The 19,776-nt window shown below is 41.7% G+C and overlaps 1 protein-coding gene across 1 annotated transcript in view; it reads right to left on the bottom strand.

Moving 5' to 3' along the window:
* Window positions 1-13,216, bottom strand: part of LOC148027428 (protein HEADING DATE REPRESSOR 1-like) — a 130,263-nt gene extending 117,047 nt beyond the window's left edge. Inside the window, exon 1 of the mRNA XM_087689067.1 lies at window positions 12,641-13,216. Within this exon, the coding sequence (XP_087545193.1) occupies window positions 12,641-13,216 (576 nt within the window). The remainder of the gene's footprint in view (window positions 1-12,640) is intronic.
* Window positions 13,217-19,776: the final 6,560 nt, after the last annotated feature.

The raw sequence follows: 19,776 nt of genomic DNA, 5'->3' as shown, positions 1-19,776 counted from the left end.
TCGGATATCAAGAGTGAGAGAGGAGACCAATGCCCTGTAGTCAATAGCAAAAGCTATTCAATACAAATTTCATCCAAAATATACTTGAACCTATAAGACTTAACTTACGAAAAAAAATATATATATATAAGCCTTACCTTATGCAATAAAAAACCACAGAGTCAGATAGTTGGACATCCCTTTTTTCCAACATGGGCTTGTCCTCGGGAGATATACTAAGATATTCCTCCTCAGGTTCCGCAGAAACATTCACAAGAATCTGCCCATACACTTTGCCCATCCTCTCGCTGTTGACGGGAGCAAGTGATGCGGCTTTCCTCTTGTAAACATCGTCTTCAATTTCAAACACCTCCTGATTTTTTTCACTCAAGAAAGACTCCTGTTGGGTGGCACCCCTTGTAGAGTAAAGGTGAGTAACATCCTCAACATTTAGCTTTTTCTCTTTCCTAGAAAATTTTGGGGGAATGTTAAGGATTTCAAGGGCTTTTTGATCGTTGGAAGGCAAGGGCCTCAGCACTTTGTCAAACCTATACCTGACTCTACTGATGATGCTGAAATCTTTATTCATAAGGGTGATCCTACGAGCATGGGCGACAGCAATGTAAGCATCGTTCATGAAATCAATAACAAAATCTTCCGCGGCCTCTTGCAGGGCAAGAATGGCTGAGAGTTGCCACTTTTTATTTAGACCAGAGACAGTTGCCACTTGAGACAATCTATCAGAGATCTCTTTAACGACCCTTATAAAAGCAGCTTTTGGAATGACATGTTGTGTAGCTCTCTGGGCTTTCCTGATCTCACTGAAACATCTCTGCATATAGAAGAACCTGGACTTCCTCTTTCTCTTTTGTGGCTTGGGAGGTTCAGTGGCTTCAACAGATGTAGGCTCAGGTGCAATTGTAGGGGATGAAACTTTCACAGGGCAAGCCTCACCCTTTGCTTCCTCAACTTCAGGAGAAGAAACATTCATGGAAGATGTTAGGCCAACACCTGGTGTAGGGGGGATTTCTGTGGTAAAATGCTCTTGGGCCTATGATGGCCCAGCTTCAGGAAACTTGGAAGAGGGCTCCTCCTCAGATTCATCAAATTTTAACTTTCTTCTACCCCCACTGTCCTTCCCATCCAGATACACTCTTCTTGCAGTTTGCTTTGTCCTTGCCATCCAGAAAAGCAAAAATAACAACCAGAAGGACAATAACTGAAATAGCAAAAATCTGTAAACCCAACAGGCTAATTGGCGCGAAAAGGGACGAAATGAGCAATTCCGATACGGCGCGATATGAACAAAACGATGAGAATGGAACAGCACCCTCGCTCCGTATTGAAGACCACAATGCTGATACGGCGCGATATGGAGGAAACGAAGATAGCGTATGGACGTCCTCACTCCGTATTGGCAATGACACAAGGGGAGGTTACGAAACCTGCTCCGTATTGGCAATGACACAAGGGTGAGACCAAAATGCTGATATGGCGCGATATGGAGGACACGATGACAGCGTATGGACGCCCTCGCTTCATATTGGCCGATATGACGCGAGGGGGAGGTTACGAAAGCCTGGAACGATGGTATTCGCTCCGTATCGGCACACCTCGTTTTGACTAGTGAAGCAAGGACTCAGCCAAAAGACCACTGATACAATGCGAGAGATTAGAAACGAAGAAGACGCAAGACTTGTATCGCACCGTATCGGCAAGCAAGGCAGGAGAGCTCGAGAAATGAAAAGTGTACACGTAGGAAAAATAACCACTTATATACCCATGTCAATCATGACACGTGTTGGACACGTGTCCGACGCTGATTGTGCCCCGTGTTTGCATTTATGGTCCGTATGCTACATGTCAAGTAACAACCGGTCCACGTGTTTGCCACGTGGTTATCGGCCACGTGTTGGCCAACGACTACTGCCACGTGTCGAAGACCAATGGATAGTGCCAGGTGGCATAATTCCGCGCCTACATAAGGGTGTGTCCCTTATCCGTACGGCTTTTTTCGGTTTTTTCGGGACCTCTGTTACTTATCCTAATACGGCGCGAGAGCGACTGTTTGCCTTCTTCGCTTTCCTCTCTTCGCGTCGTTTTGGAGGTTCTGCAGAGTCTTCTTTCAGTTTTCCTCCCAAGCTCATAGTGCCATTGAATGAAGAGGTTAAGAGAAATAATATCAATACTTCCCACACCTCTCATGCTTTGACAGTTAAAGGTAATAATGGTAGGAGCGGTAATGACTGCCATGGGAGAGACTCTCATCAATCTCATTCTTAGGCACGTGGATAGTCTCATAGTAAGTCCCATGGCCATAAGTCCTCATTGACTTGTAATTACTATGGTAAAGTAGGATATATTCAGCCATAGTCCCATAAAATACATGAGGACAAGCGCATGGAAAAGGGCAAGGATAAAGTATATGACAAAAATGATAATCGTAGCATTGTCCCTAGCAATTTCAGCTTTAAGATTGAAGAGATTAATGTCATACAAACTGATTCTAATGATGATTTCATACTTTTAGCTTGAAGATCAAAGAGATTAATGTCGTAAAAACTAATTTTGATGATGATTTCATACTTGCAACTTCTCCTCTTGATACTTTACAGTTGACTAATGCCTTGTTAGGATACTCAGTGTTGGTTGATAGATTCATGGGCTTTCTTTCATGTGAATTCTCATAGAGAGTGGCTTCACTCCTATCATAGTATGATTGGATCTGTCCATTTGGGTAATGACCTATAATTAGAGATATTTGGCATCGGTGATGTCCTATAGTTTGGTTTAGGTTACACATTCACTCTTCATGATATACTAGCTCTCACAAAAAAGAGCCTTATCTCTGCTCTGGCACTTTGGATGATACAAGTTATGTTTTCTCTTTTGGTCATTCCTCATAGAAGATTATCCATGGCAATCTTGTCATTGCACATGGTGCTAAGTCCAATATGCTATACCCCTTGCTTGTATCTTGGTTAGTTGACCATGTTTTGGCAGTGCATGCAGTTCCACATGTATCTCTTTGGCATCATTACCTTGGGCACTTATCTTTGAATGGAATAAAAATGCTTACCTATTTGCAATATCTTATGTCCCTTGACTATAAGTATTTTGAGTCTTGTGATCATTGTTTATATAGTACGGAAACACGTAATACACATAAAAAGTCTGGTATGACACACATGGTAAGCTTTTGGCTCTTGTTTATTTGGATGCATGTGGTCCCATGCTGTGCAAGTCATTAGGAGGTGTGAAATATTTTGTTACATTCATTGATAACTATACACATAAGGTCTAGGCATACCCTTTTAAGAAGAAATCAAAAGTCTTGGATATATTTTAGTGTTGGCTTGCTTTGGTTGAGAAACAATTGGGTACAGGTTGAAATGCCTAAGGTTAGATAATGGGAGTGCTTATGTCTCTAAAGCCTTTGAGTAGTTTTGTGATGAGAGGGGTATTAACCATCCATTACCTACCTATTTACCCCACCCTAGAATGGTATGGTTGAGCGTATGAATAGAATAATTTAGCAGTGATTCTATAGCTTGTCAAGAATCACGTGGTGGGGGACTTTCTTGAGCTACTGCGCTAAACACACACTGTATACACAAGAGGAAGCTCACTCAAGAACACAAGAAGAGAGATGGATGTCAAAACGTTTTCTTGTTGATTTTTTCTTCTTCTTCCACACACTATACAATGTACACAAAGTATAGATAAGATACAACATAAAGGAAAGTGGCCTTCTAAGTCAAACAGTGCATAATCGACAACACTAATCGACTGGTGATATATCTTTGCCAGCTATAGGTAGGTGTAACAATCTAAATATAATAAGTGATAAGTTAGTAACCATGTGAGTATCATAATAACCACCAACGTGCTAAGTGTAGACGTGCAGACTCATCTAGCTAGGTGGTCTATCATCAATGTCCACACGTGTTGAGCTTGCCATCTCAACACTCCCCCTCAAGCTCAACTCTATCTCTGCAACTCCAAGTAAGCTTCGGAACTTTTGAAGCTTCTCTGCACCCAATGCCTTTGTGAAAATGTCAGCTATCTGATCCTGTGTGCTGACATATACCAAGTCAATCTCTCTTGCAAGTACCTTCTCTCTTACAAAGTGGTAGTGCACCTCAATGTGTTTTTTCCTAGCATGGAACACTGGATTCCTAGCTAATTGTATGATGCTCATGCTATCACAATGAATGACAATTGGACCATCTCCCTACACATGCAAATCACCTAATAACTTTTGCAGCCATACCACCTCACATACTACCATAGCAGCACCTCTATACTCAGCCTCTATACTCGAATAAAGCAACTGTAGGTTGCTTTTTGCTCCTCCATGTAACTATTGCACTACCAAGGAAAAACATGAATCCACTAGTAGATCTTCTGTTTGACATGCTACCAGCCCAATCTACATTTGCATATCTAAAGACCTGTACGTCCTTACCTGCCTCATAAAAAAGTCCATAATGTAAAGTGGACTTCACATATCTCAATATACGTCTAATTGCATCCAAATGAGGCTTTCTAGGCATCTGCATAAATTGATTGACAAAGGCCAACAACATAGCTCAAGTATGGCCCTGTGATAGTCATGTAAATCAAACTCCCTACTGTCCTCCTGAACATAGTCGGGTCTTCTATCTCATCCCCAAAGTCGATACTCAACTTCACATTTTGCTCCAATGGTACTGAAAGAGGCTTACATGCTATCATACCATACTTGGATAACATATCCAAGTGTTGAGAGTGGAAAAAGACTGAAATTTTGACTGATTTTTGTTGTTTTTGAGGATTGAATGATTGATTTTTGATGGATTTAGAGTGAAGTATAGTTGATAAAGGAAGTTTTTGAGAGTGTTTTGGATGATATTGATTATGTTTTGGAAGCTCATGATGATTTTTAGTAGATATATGAATCTCTATGATGTTCTAATAGGTTATGTTGAGGTTCTGATTGGTTCTGTATACCTTCTGTATAGCTTTGGTTTTGTTTTGATTTTCTTTTGTATGAATCATGGATTGATGATTATGAAGATTGAAATCTTTTGGAATCTTATTGAATATTTTTTGATAGTTTGGAATGGTTTTAGTATGAGTTATGAGGTTTTGATGACCTTCTGTAACCCTCTGTAAACCTTCTGTAGAGCCTCTGTCTCTGCTCTGTATCTTCTCTGGTACTATACTGTACTGTTCTGTAGACCTTCTGTAAGTGTTATGTAGAAAGTTTGTGTGACTTTGGGAAAGTTTTCTAACTTTTGGAAAGGATGAATCTAAGTTCAAAAGAGCTAAAACAAATGGAAGAAGCAGTTGTTGAAGACTGAAGAGAAGACTGGAGTGACAGTGACAATAGTGAGCTCTGAAGAGACACTGTAGTGGCTCTGGTGCCTCTTCATATCAGATATACCTCTTGGGAGGTGCATCCACGACCTAAGAAGTATTATTGAGAGTCATTATGAGAGTATTTTAGTGAGGAGATGATGTACTATTGAGAGAGAGAGAGAGAGAGAGAGAGAGAGAGAGAGAGAGAGAGCCAGAGATAGCTAATTCTATCAAAACAGTGTAACTGTATATGAGAGATTAAGAGAGAAAACTATAAAGACATTGAAGATGAATATTATGTGATTGATTTCCATTCAAAGATTGTTTATTCTTTTGTGTTCATTGTTCTATTGATGGATTCTATGAAGATGTTGAAGATTATGGTTGATTCTATCAAATCCGTGGGAGATATCTACTATGATGCTGCGTGAAGAATTGCTATTTTCTTTGTTTTGGTCATCAAAAGAACGAAATAAAATCTTGTTGATGTTATAAGATAGATTTTCTTGTAGTAGAATCCCCTTTTCCTTGGTGTTCCTCTTGGGGATCCATGTTTTTGGTTCACAACTGGGGAAACTTGCCATCAACAAGCATCAGAAGAGGCTGAAAATGAAGGAAATGGCATTGTCAAGAAGAGGAGAATTCGATGGAAGTTTGCAAAGTTTCTTCTTCCACTGAAGAGTTAGAGATTCTCATTATCAAAGCCACTTTCCACAAGAAGTTCATCTCACAATGGCGAAAACATATCACCATCATGATGCGTGCTCTATGGGGTGGACTGATTCCTCTTCCTATTGAAGCAACAGAAAATTGCATCTTGGTGGCAAATTGTTTGGGAACAAACTAAAGAGTAGAAACAAAGAGAATGACCATCCATGGAAGATTTGACATTTATTGAGAAGTTTTCAGACATCATCAAGTGGGAAATTGTGAAGAAGCTTCAGGAGTCGTGGTCTGTAGAGGTTCACGAAAACAAGAAGGAAAAGAGTTGGAATTTGTTCGTGGATGCTTAACAGTAAGATATGTGGGATGCCTTGTGTATAGACAATCTTCTATTTGTCCAATTAGCAACCTACTTGAAGTTGGTAGACAGAGTGTTTTTCACAACATACATTGTTGAAACCCTCAAAAGCTGGCATTATTATAATGACACAACAAAATCCTAAGAAGAATGAGTTTTGATACTTTCAAAATGGAATATCTCCCCCTCTCTAGTGGTTTGAAAGCCAAATTCAGAGATGTTGAAAAGAAGGAAGTAGGGGAGATGTTGGCCAGAGAATCCCCTAGAGACTGAAGCCCTCTCTGATACTATCCTGTTGAGTACAGACCAACTAGTTGGAGCCAACCCCCTGATGAATGGCGCAATCAAGAGGCAAGCGTTAGAACGAGTCCAGAGGTACATGAGAAGAGAGAATGCAAAAACAAAGCTAAGAACGAGCTCACAGCAGAAGCCTCCTTTGACGCCCTAAAAGCACTCTTTATAGAAGTCCCCATGGTGACTCAAGGTCCCCTTCCTAGTCAGATTCATCCTGGAAATATTGATGACAGGCCAGCAAATGTAGTCCCACTACCATTTTTTAAGGGAGAGTACAATGAAGACCCTGATCTTCATATAGCAGAGTTTATGGTAGCATGTGTGGCTAACAATGCCAAAATCCTTGAGCATTGGTTAGAAATATTCCCCGCCACTTTCAAGGGCACGGAATTTTAGTGGTATGAGAGACCAGCAGCAGGAACTTTTGGCACATGGGATGACCTGAAGTTGGCCTTCCTCACTAAATTCAAGCGTGAAGGTTTTGAAGAGCGGATGCGAGAGGAGTTCATGAACCTAAGTCAATCCTCTCGAGAAAGAGTAGAAGCTTATGTCTCACGAATGGAATCCATCCTAAAGAGATGGACTAACCATCATTTGGATGAAGGTGTCCAGAAAGGAGTGTTTCTCAGAGACTTACAAGCACAAGCTCACAAGTTCGTGGAATTGAGAAGACCAGTCAATCTGCAAGCTACAGTGGAAGGTGCAAGATTGTATGGCCAAGTTGAAGTAAGGTTGTCAATGACTCCGGGAAGAGGAGTCTTACCTCCTCCTATGCCTGGAATGGTATACCCACCAAATGCAGTCCTAGGGACAGTTCTCTTTCCCTATCCCTAGATGCAAACAGTGCCGCAGTATAATGCACCTAACCCACTGTTGTCACCACAGACAACAATGCCTCAAATGATGGTTCAACCACAACAATAGTGGCCTCAAATAGTTCCTCCAATGGCTACCCAACAACAGTGGAATCCTACCAACTGGAATCAACAACCCCAGGTCTTAGCAGGAGCTCTGAATCAGAGCCAGAATAGAGGACCTTCTGGATCGACCCAACCAGTGTATGTAGTAATTACAGAAGCTTCCCAAAACCCTACTACAAGCACTTCAGGAGGTGAAAATCTGAAGGACTACTTATCCAACTCGGTTGCAAGTATCAAGAAAGAGCTTATGGATGCGATTATAGAGCAGCTACAGACATTGAAGGTGAATACCGCCGATATATCCACTCCTACGGGAGCTGGAACAGATGTGATACGCTCTAATACAAGGTGCAGAAAGTGTCATCAAGTGGGATATTTAGCCACTGAATGTACCTGAAAACCAACCATTCCTGGAGCTTTCTGTTCCTACTATTTGCGGAAGAACCATACAGAGGATATTTGCTCTCTGAAAGAGATGCATTAACTAAGGCAGAAGGATGAAAATGAAAGATTCAACTTGCTGGAATCTAAAATGACAACACAGGATATTGGACCAAAGCCTAGGGAGTTTGGTCCTAATTTCGGTCCAAGGAGGTTTTCCTCTCAAAGTTACAGAGGGCGACAGTCTGGCAGTGGTCAGAGATCAGAGGTGGAACGTTATAGGTGTGGAGAAAAGGGACATATCTCCCCGAATTGTCCAAACCCTAGACGATCTGTGGATTACAAGCCCTTATGCAATTGATGCAAAGGTGAAGGCCACACTGCAAAGGACTGTCCAAGCCCAGCCTCTGTAAAGGCCAATGGCACTGATAGCCAACAGAAGGCACAAGAGCCTGCCTCCAATTTGGTAGAGTTGGAAGTTGTCGTTGTTACATGCACCAAGAAGAAGGAACCAGTTGTTCAGAATGAAAATAGTTCTCTTGCCAAGACTGTGAAGTTCAACTTGCCAACAGAGGGACAGAGCAGTACAGGACAGGACAGTGCAGTACAGAGCATTGTAGTGCTACAGAGAGTCACAGAGATAGTCCCAAAGACAGGACCAAAGGTCCAGGAGATAGATGATATAGAAGCACTTCCAGAAACAGAGGAAGTGCCAATGCTGCAATTACTAGAAGAAAAAGGAAAGATGAAAATGGGTGTAGCCCCATTCCCCAGCCGGCTGGAGAAGCTAGTGGATCCTATCAAAGATTATGACTTGGTAAAAAACCTAGATACTTTTAAACCAAACCTAACATTCCGACAGTTGCTAATGTTGTCTCCGAGCTGTCAAAATAAATTCAAAATCATATTGACAAGAAGACGTGAACTAAGGATCGCTCCTTCAATAGCGATCAAGACCAATAAGGCCCCAGAGCCTATAAAGGAAGTAGATGTAGCTAATGCCTTCCTAGATCTTGGAACCCCAGAGATTAGTGTATGGATAGAAGGATGCTTCATTTCAGATGCATGGATTGATGGAGGCTCATCAGTAAACATAATGACGGATGTGATAATGAAGGACTTAGGGTTGCAAGGAATTCAACCTACACAGTGGCTTATCAAATTGGCAGACCAAAGCATAATTAAACCGTTGGGCATTCTCCCATATGTAAAAACAACCCTTGTAGGAAGAGACTATTGGCTGACATATCTGGTGGTCAAACCAAATTCTTATGGGACCTCATACCCTCTGTTGTTGGGAAGACATTGGCTTTTTGAAGCAAGATCCAGGATGGACTGGTTCAAAGAAACCCTAACCCTAGGCAGAGGACCCAATAAAGTGGTGTTAAAGCTGTATGGGTCGCAAAATGGTAATGGATCCACATCCATTGAAGTCATAACTGACTCCTCCAATGAGGTAACAGATGGTACATCAGGAGATGAATAGGCTGTTAAGCAGATCTTTCCTAAGAAAACAAAGGCACTGTCCCTAACACTGGGCACTGTAAGCCAACTGCCAAGGGAAGCAAATCCTTGTCCATGGAAGAATACCTCCTGCCTCAACTAGAATTAACTTTTGAAATCACCTCTGACAGTGAAATAGAAGCATGGATGTACTGTTCTCCCTGTTACATGATAGTCGTAGAGACAGAATAGAGACAGAGCAGATATAGAGCAGTATTAGATATAGAGGCAGAGCAGAGGCAGAATAGAGACAGAGCGGATATAGAGACAGTCACAGAGACAGTAATAGACACAGAGCCAGAGCCAGAGCCAGAGCTAGAAGCAGAGTCAGAAGCTGTGATAGATGTAGAAGTAGATGCAGAGGCAGAAGATGTGTTCTTCTCCTACAGAGCCTCTACAGAAGTAGAGACAGAGCCTCCAGAGGAAGAGGATGAAAATGATGAGGAAGAAAATGAAGCAAGTTATGAGAGTGCAGATGAAGAATTTTCTCTGATAACAAATGATATTGTTGATGTCCATACAGAGACTCAAAGGTCGAAGATCTCAGGGTGCTGGATGGAATGACCATGGTTCCATTTGGGTTGGCTAATGAACCACAAAGTATGCATAATTTGTATAAGTAATAGATTAAAAGTATAAAAATTAAGTTCACCAGTGGCTCCTGTCGCCCTGACCATTTAGTACAAAGAAAAGATGATAATATCCCCTACCAACAGAAGCTAGAGCTATCAAATTCTCGGCCTCTAGAAGGTCCGTGCTATGTGACATTCTTGGACGCATCCTCTGAAGATGCAGAAGAAATCACCACTCACACAGAAGCAAACAAAGCTATGATACCCTTCCAACAACCTCAATAGACAAACAAGTTATCTATTCAGAAGGAGGACACTGGTTCTAGTGGAACATCAGACGAGGACACTACTCTCTTGAAATAGTCAGACCTCTATCTAGAAGCAATCCATGGGACATTTATCCGCGAAGTGGAAGGTGAAAAAAAAGTAACATTCTTGGATACTGACAGTACTGAACATCACCTAAAAGTGGGTCTCAATCTTCCAGAAGAAGAATTAGTAATCCTGCGAGACCTACTCAAAGAGAACTTAGATGTGCTTGATCATATAAAGATCTAAAGGGGATTGATCCCATAGTATGCCAGCATCACATTGACCTAGAGCCTGATGCCAAACCTGTAAGGCAAAGACAAAGACGTATGAATTCTAATTACTCTGCTCTGGTGAAGGCTGAATTATTGAAACTTCTTGAAGCAGAGTTCATTTATCCTGTGGCTAATAGTGAATGGGTTTCACCCATTGTGGTAGTACCCAAGAAGAACGGGAAACTTCGAATATGTGTCGACTTTCGAAAGCTCAATTCGAAGACAAAGAAGGATCATTTCCCTATCCCTTTTACAGACCGACTCTTGGACACAGTGGCAAGCCATGAGCTCTATTCCCTCTTGGATGGATTCAACAAATATAACCAAGTCCAAATTGTAGAAGAGGACCAATCCAAAAAAACCTTCACCACAGAATGGGGAACCTATGCCTATAGAGTGATGCCATTTGGGCTCTGTAATGCTCCTGCCACCTTACAATGAGTAATGATGGATGCCTTCCAAAATCATTTGCATGATTTCATTGAGGTGTATCCTGATGACTTTTGTGCCTATAGTTTGATCCGAGAGCACTGGGGACACCTAGAGCAATGTTTTGACAGATGTCAAGAGTATGGGATTTCTCTCAGCCCCGAAAAATGTGTCTTTGGTGTCTCATCAGGAGTTCTTTTGGGCCATATTGTCTCCGCACAAGGGATTGCAATAGATTCGGCAAAGATTGAGAAGATTCCCACTTTGATAGCACCAACAAACCTTAAGCAATTGAGAGGATTTCTTGGTCATGTGGGCTACTACAGAAGATTTATTGCACATTTTGCAACCAAGGAAGCCCCTCTGCATAAGCTCCTAAAGAAAGATGTAGATTTCCTTTGGTCTGATGACTATGAAGAAGCCTTTAATACCCTAAAATAGTGGCTTATCCAAGCACCTATCTTGCAGCCTCCTGACTGGACGAAGGAATTCCATGTGCACACAGACGCATCAGTCGAAGGGCTAGGTGTTGTCTTATGTCAAAAGGGCCCCTCTAAATTAGATCAACCAATTTATTATGCAATTCGAAAGGTCAGTGATAGGGAACAAAACTACACAGTGATAGAGCTTGAATGCTAGCAATGGTGTTTGCACTGGAGAAGTTTCGACACTATCTACTATCAACGCATTTCAAGTTCTACGTGGATCATGAAGCCTTGTCCTTGCTGATGAACAAATCAGATGTTAAAGGACGACGGATGAGATGGTTGCTCCTATTCTAAGAGTTCGACTTTGAAGTGGTCACTAAGCCTGGATGTTCCCATGTCCTAGTAGCTGATCATTTATCACGGATCCCTCAAACTATAGACGAGTGTCGAAATGAGCAGGATCTAGGACATGGCAATGAGCTATGGTGGATGGAAGAAGAAGAATGAACTCATGATGATAGAGACAAAGACACTGTTTGTTACACAAGTGAATTAGGTTCCAAGATTGAGACTTAGACTCATAAACACAATCTTGTGTATGACTGACAATGACATGACACTTAACTGAAAGTACAAAGCATCATGACATTGTATTCATTCCATATGAAAAGTGGTAGTCAAGTACAATGCTTTATAGTTGTTGGATGGGTAGCAATCTTCCCTCTCTGTGCATATGGGATTACTACAGCCTGCATGTCCTAAGCCTAGACTGCCTCATACAAAGAGGCTACATTAGGTGTGATTGCAAATATCTCAACACCCCTCCTCAATCACAACTAGAAAGGCACAAAGTGTGTAGAGGCTGTAATGAGAACCACCTGCAAAGTGTGGGCACACCACAAACATGGCAAAACACCAGAGGCTGTCGCAGAAAAGGCTAAGTGTGGGTACCATAAATATAGTGGACATCCAGAGGCTGTAACAGGGGCCTCACAAAGTGTATAGGGACTGTAATGCCAAGTTACATAAGGATTTTACAAAGCTTATGGCAGGAAGCATTAGGGCAAGGAAATACAAGGCTTTTAAAATAGTCTATCAGAGTTATGAGAGTAGAAGGACTGATGAGTCTTGTCCTTCCGATCCTGGTGGTCTTCATCTTCATCTTCATCTTCTTCTTTTTCTCCACCGTTTTGCTTGCATTGGTCATTTGGTCCTCTTCAGTCTCTTGGTCTTTGATTGCATTGGTAGTCTTCATATCCATGTCCAACCCTTCAATCTCCTGATCCTTGCGATGCATCTCATGAACTACAATACGCCTCATACTCTCAACAACATCTACGTTCACAATTTTCATTTTCTTTCCAGAAACCCACCCATGAGGGTATGAAGCTACTTCAAAATCTGGAGGTGGTAGCAGACTCTCTGGTGACCTCTCACGACCCCTCTTGGGACCCAGAGGTTCAAACAAGGAGCGTCTGCACTCACTCATCATCTCCACATCGTCTCCTACAGCCACCTGGTCACCAGCCTCTGAATCTGGCGCCTGTTTTTTTCCCACAGACAACCTTAGCCTAGCTGGTGTCCTTGCTCCAAATGTGGGTGTGCTGAAAAGGTCCTCATCCAAAAGCTCATCTGCTACCATTTCAACGTTCTTCCTATTGCGAAGCCTCACAAATGTCTTTGAACCAGAGTGCAATGGAGCATCAATGTTTGAAACCTTGGTGTGACTAAGGTCGAGGCCCTGCAGCACGGGAACCTTCATCACTTCTACTCTGTATATAGGAAATTATATGTGCATAGATATGACCGTCAAGGGAACTAAGTATCAATCGAGCCACTGCAGATCACAAGCTTGGAGTGAAATGATTGTTGAAGGCTTCAAAATCAGATTTATCAATCACTCTGGCGTTGATTTCCTATGAGCTATGCAGCCGCATAAGCAGCTTTCTTCAGCAAATTTGTCCTTGGTTTGTTCTCTGAAGGCCCACCACATCACCATAGGTTCCCAGCTCAGGCCTTTGGTCTTGTCGAGTACATCTGTCACTATGACAGGCTCACCCTGAAGCCAATGTTGTTGGAAATGATGCAACCTCTCTTTTTCGAGCTTCAATATTGAGGGGCAGTAGACAAAATTGTCAAATGATGCACTCCTGTTAGCAGCTCGCCGTAAGCTGAGGAAACCCGCTTTTGAAACAAGTCCTGTAGATGCACACGATGTGTAGCCGGCTGATATGGTGGAATGGAGGATCGAGGAGAGACCTTCAATCTAGGCATATTTTCTCATCTTCTGAGGAAGGACAGGTAGCTGCTCTCTTGGAAGAAGAAGAAAAGATGGGGACAAAGGGAGAAATCAGGTGTTGCAATTCAGACGATCCATCTAAAATCTGTTCAGAAATAGGCTTGCGTAGGAGATATTGATGGTGTGATGTAATCTGCGAAAGGCCATATAGCTGGAATCCCTGATGATTGACTCTTGGAGAGACCACTGCCGATGCTGTGAGTGGTGCAAGCAGTGAATTCACGGGACACACAGGCTACGGTCAGCTTTGAGATCCAGTGAATTCACAAGACACACAGGCTGCGGTCAGTCACCCTGGCAAAGGAGGTCAGTTTTGAGATCCAAGATGCAGTCGTGCAAGCTCCAATCAGCAAGACGATGTTGTAGATATTTGAGCCCACAGGAGGAGGACGATTGCTCTCGGCTAGCAAAAAACAATGAATGATGAAGAGACAAATGGGAGAGAGAGAGAGTGGAGGCTATGGTGTAACCTGGTTTTAAGGTGGTGCTGTGGCCTGGAGGGGTTCCCGATTTTTTTGAGAGGAATCAAAAAAGGCTGGAGAAGCAATGCCATGCCCGACTAGGCTCTGATACCATGTCGAAATGAGCAGGATCTAGGACATGGCAGTGAGCTATGGTGGATGGAAGAAGAAGAATGAACTCATGATGATAGAGACAAAGACACTGTTTGTTACACAAGTGAATTAGGTTCCAAGATTGAGACTTGGACTCATAAACACAATCTTGTGTATGACTGACAATGACATGACACTTACCTGAAAGTACAAAGCATCATGACATTGTATTCATTCCATATGAAAAGTGGTAGTCAAGTACAATGCTTTATAGTTGTTGAATGGGTAGCAATCTTCCCTCTCTGTGCATATGGGATTACTACAGCCTGCATGTCCTAAGCCTAGACTGCCTCATACAAAGAGGCTACATTAGGTGTGATTGCAAATATCTCAACAACGAGGAGTAGGATGATCCTGACCTTCCTTATGCTTCCTTGTTTCTAGTTGAAATAGTTACTCCCTGGTATGCAGACATAGCCAATCTCCTGACAACTCAATAGTATCCTCGTGGCATCTCAAGCCATGAGAAGAAGAAGCTTCTGTTAGAATCAACCCCCTACACTTTGCTAGGCGGTGCACTATACAAGAGAGGCAAAGATGAAGTATTGCAAAGATGTGTTGCAGGGGATGAAATCGGCATAGTATTGAAAGCATGCCATGACGAACCATATGGTGGACACTTCGCAGGAGAAGCGATAGCCAGGAAGGCTCTATTAGCAGGATACTAGTGGCCGACCCTCCACAAGGATGCATATAATTAGTGTAAGAGATGTGATGCTTGTCAACAAATGGGGAAACCCACCAAAACAAGTGCCATGCCATTGCAACCCATTCTTCCCCTAAAGCCATTCGAGAAGTGGGGGATTGATTTTGTGGATCCCATTGATCCACCCACCAGACGGAAGCAAAACAAATACATCTTAGTATGTACGGATTATGTCACAAAGTGGTGTGAAGCTAAAGCTCTGAAGCGGTGCCATCCAGCTCTTCCTCTAGAGCTCCCCCTGCCTCTAAAGTTTCCTCGGCATCATGAAACCTACATTTCACCAAATTGCTGATTGAACCTATTTTGTTGGTTATCGCCAGCAACATCCCATACCATGGCCTCTCGAAGAGGATCTACAACATCCCCTTCCTGAACTTGAGTAAAATGCTTGAACTTGTTCACCATTTTTTTTCGATGAGTCACCCTGCATCTTGATCTTTTCAGTAATCATGAGAGAGATCAGCTTATCAAAATCTGGAAATGGCTTCCGTATGTATACTGAAGTAACAAATGATTTCCATGCCTTCTCATTGTTAAGGCCACTCAAAGTGGATGAAACTAAATCATCATCATCAGGCATTGCATCAATCGCTGCTAAAGCATCTGCAATGCTTCTCACCTTCAACACATACTCATTGACAGTCATTTTCCCTTTCTTCAAGGCATTCAACTCTTGCTTGAGTTGAATCTTTCGTGCCTTTGTATTTACTAAAAACATGTTCTCAAAAACTGTCCAAGTTGTATGTGAAGTTTCTGCATTCCTGATATGTTCCAACATCGTATTATCAATGAATGCAGATAACCAGTACATCACCTTTTTGTCTTTTGCATTCCATTCTTTCCATGTTTTTAATTCATCTGCAGTCGACGGAGGGATACCTAGCTCTCTGGCTCCTTTTCTTCACTTGAAACAAACTCATAAAGGCCCTTTCCAATGAGGAAGTTTGTCACACGAAACTTCCATGAAGGGTAGTTGTTCTTATCGAGATTCTTAGTAATGGGATTTCCACTATTTTTTTCCATTATCACAAATAAGGATACAACACAGCAAGCTAGTCTTCTACAATCTTTCACAACACATGCACAGTAATACACCAAGTAACCTTTTTCACTGATTGCTCAATAGTACATGTAATTTGCAACCTTTTTGCAGATAAACCTTATGTTTGCTTCTTGCAAACACCTCAAAAAATAATAGATTTGAAATCTATAACCTGTGCACCCACTTTCGGCCAATACAGTCAAAAACACAGTGTACCTTGAAATTGTTGTCTGTAACCTTGTGGCTCTAAAATGGGGCCTGAAACGGCCTCAAACACCCAAAATAACTGCAGAAAAGTCCTAAAGGGCCTGTTTGCAGAATATAAATTGCTTTGCTTGCACACCAAATCTCACAACAATTTGATATTTTCAATCTACCTGCTTCCAGTGCCTCCACAGGCATTATCCAAGTGAGAGAGTGGAAGAATGGGAGAGCTTTTTACTCGTTGCTTGCTTGCTCAAACCTTGCTTCTTCTCCTTCACTTCAGCCTTCAAAATTAGTCTTTCTCAGTGGCGCGGCTCTGATACCATGTCAAGAATCGCGTGGTGGGGGAATTTCTTAAGGTGCTGCACCAAACACACACTGTATACACAAGAGGAAGCTCACTCAAGAACATAAGAAGAGAGATGGAGGCCAAAAAGTTTTCTTTCTGATTTCTTTTTCTTCTTCCACACACTATACAATGTACACAAAGTATAAATAAGATACAACATAAAGGAAAGTGGCCTTCTAAGTCAAATAGTGCATAATCGACTACACTAATTGACCGGCACTATATCTTTGCTAGTTATAGGTAGGTGTAACAACCTAAATATAATAAGTGATAAGTTAATGGCCATGTGAGTATCATAATGACCACCAATGTGCTAAGTGTAGATGTGCGAACTCATCTAGCCAGGCGCGGTCTATCATCAATGTCCGCACGTTTTGAGCTTGCCATCTCAACATAGCCAACTTAGCTAGGTAGGTTTACCACAATATTTTTGGGTCGAGGTAGTTACTATTGCCATATACTTAATTAATCAGTCCCCATGTACAACTCTTGACTATCAAGTTACACAAAAGGTATGCTCATTTGGTTGTGAGGCTTTCTACATGTTTCCAAGGACAAGCACAATAAGCTAGATCTTAAGTTTGTGAAATGCATCTTTCTTAGTTATGGAGATGCAGATGAGATGGACTATTGCCTATGGGATTTATATGCTTGAAGGGTTATCCATAGCCATGATGTTGTTTTCCATGAGGAGAAAATGTATAAGCAGCCTGAGCATGTCATTGAGATACACAAGGTGATATTTTAGGAGGATCCTCCTACTATTGTATAGCCAGTTAGATAGCCTAGAGTAGTAGCTCCAGTGACCCAAGTTCCTGATGATCCACAAGATGTATAAGTCCCACAATCTATTTTTAGGCAATCCACTAGAGATAGATGACATCCAGAGCTTTTTGTGCACTCTATGGATTATCTTATGGTAACAAATGCTAGTGAGTCTCTTACTTATGATGAGGCCATGCACAAAGATGATAGTCACTCTTAGGAGAGGGCCATGCAGTCAGAGTATGACTCACTACAAAAAAATCATGCATAATATTTGGTTCCTTTGCTTAGTGAAAATCATGCTTTGCCATGCAAGTGGGTGTACAAGTTGAAAAGTGCCCCTAGACGCCCCAAGTCAGCATATAAGGCCAGCTTGGTTGCTAAGGGTTTCAAGCAGAAGCATGGTATGGACTTCGATGAAGTATTTTCTTCTGTTGTGAAGATGACTACCCTATGCTTGGTACTGGCTTTGGTTGCACAACTTGACTTGGATCTTTATCAGATGGACGTCAAGATGGCTTTTCTTCATGGGGCTTGCATGATGAGATTTATTGGACCAGCCTAAGGGCTTTACAAACCTTGGTAGTGAACACTTGGTATGTAGATTGAGAAAGAGGTTTTTATGGCCTTAAGCAGGCACCCTAAGGAATGGTACTACAAGTTTGATGTTTTTATGTATTCACCAGGATATTCCCGTAGCGATATGGATTTCTGTTTATACAGAAGAAGGCTAATGATGGCAATTTTATGATTTTGATACTCTATATGAATGATATGTTGATTACCGAGAGTGCTCATGATGTTTTAAAAAGTCAGCTCAAGAAGAGCTTTGAGATGAAGGACATGGGACATGTCTCACATATTCTTGGGATGTGCATTACATGACGTGATCGCTCTAAGGGGCTCCTTCACTTGTTAGAGCAGGAGTACATCTAGAAGGTCCTTGAGGGTTTCATCTACAGGATGTTTAGCCTATTGGCTATCCTTTACCTTCTCATATGAAGGTTAGCCAAGCTGATTGTCCATAGTTTGATGAGCAGAATACTGAGATGGCCAAGATCCCTTATGCATTAGGAGTGGGTAGTTTGATGTATGCCATGATAGCCATTCATCTTGACATAGCATTTGTAGAGGGAGTTATGGAACACTATATGGCTACATGTGGTCAACAACATTTGGATGCCATCAAGGATATCAAGAGGTACTTAAAGGGCATATAAGCTATGTGCATCTATTATGGTGGCTAGGATATAGGAGGCATGGGATACATTGAATTTGATTACGCAAGACATGCAGATAATAGGAAGTCCACCTTTGGCTATGTCTTCACCTTTGCTAAAGGTATTGTTTCTTGGATATCTAGGGTATAGAAATGCATGGCCCTATCTACTACAAAGACAGAGTATATTGTAGCCATTGAGTCTTGCAAAGAGGCTCTTTGGTGAGGGGATCTAGTGGCACAAACCTTGGCATTACTAATGTGATTCCTACATTGCATTAGGATTCTATGAGTCCTATTTAGTTGGCCAAGAATATGGTCTCTCATGATGCAAAGGTGAAGCATATTGAGTTACATTACCACTTTATTAGGAGGTCGTTGAGAACAAGTCCATTGAGCTTATCAAGATCTTGACTAACCAAAATCTTGCAAATTTTCTCACTAAAAGTCTCTTAGTGGAGTGTTTTGTCTTTCTTAGAAAGTTGATGGGCATTGGATGAGATGACATCTTTCCTCATCCTATTGTGCTTATGTACATTTGTACTTTGCTACTTTTTTCTTATTCTCTCCTCACTAGAGGCATATGCATCTTTAAGTCAGAGGTTGTTGGGGGCAAAGGTGCATGTGCCTATCTATTTGTATATTAGCTACATTGATAGTACCCTCATTGTGTATTAGTTACCCATACACCTATATACTATAGGTGGCAAGCGCCCATTACTATTACTTCATTCTTTATTCTTTTAGTGACATTTGAATAAAGGGAAGACCCTCACACATTGTGATTGTTGGAGTTTCCACATCTTGTGTGTGTCTCTCTCTTGCTTTTGCTCCTTCCACCTTCCACTGTAGCTCTTGCTTCCACTCCATGCTTCCACTTCAAGACTCACTGTAAAAATTACATAGCGCAGCGAGAACAAAATCTGAGAAAGAGATAGAGAGTATACAATAGAAAATAGGAGAATTTTAAAAAAAGGTATTTAGCTCCAAACAACTAAAACAAAGATGGCTCTGTCCACCCGTGTGCTTCCACTCTGAAGCTTAGATGGTGATCTAGATAGAAGATAGGTGAAGATCTTAAGGCTAGCTTTGAACAAATCTGACTGGGTGAAAGATAGATGAGA

The sequence above is a fragment of the Lygodium microphyllum genome, chromosome 12 (genome assembly GCF_053477565.2).
Source record: "Lygodium microphyllum isolate KBCC chromosome 12, Lygodium_microphyllum_v1.1.10, whole genome shotgun sequence".
NCBI lineage: Eukaryota > Viridiplantae > Streptophyta > Polypodiopsida > Schizaeales > Lygodiaceae > Lygodium > Lygodium microphyllum.
The sequence above is the reverse complement of the archived record's forward strand: the minus strand, read 5'-3'. Positions and strand labels throughout refer to the sequence as shown.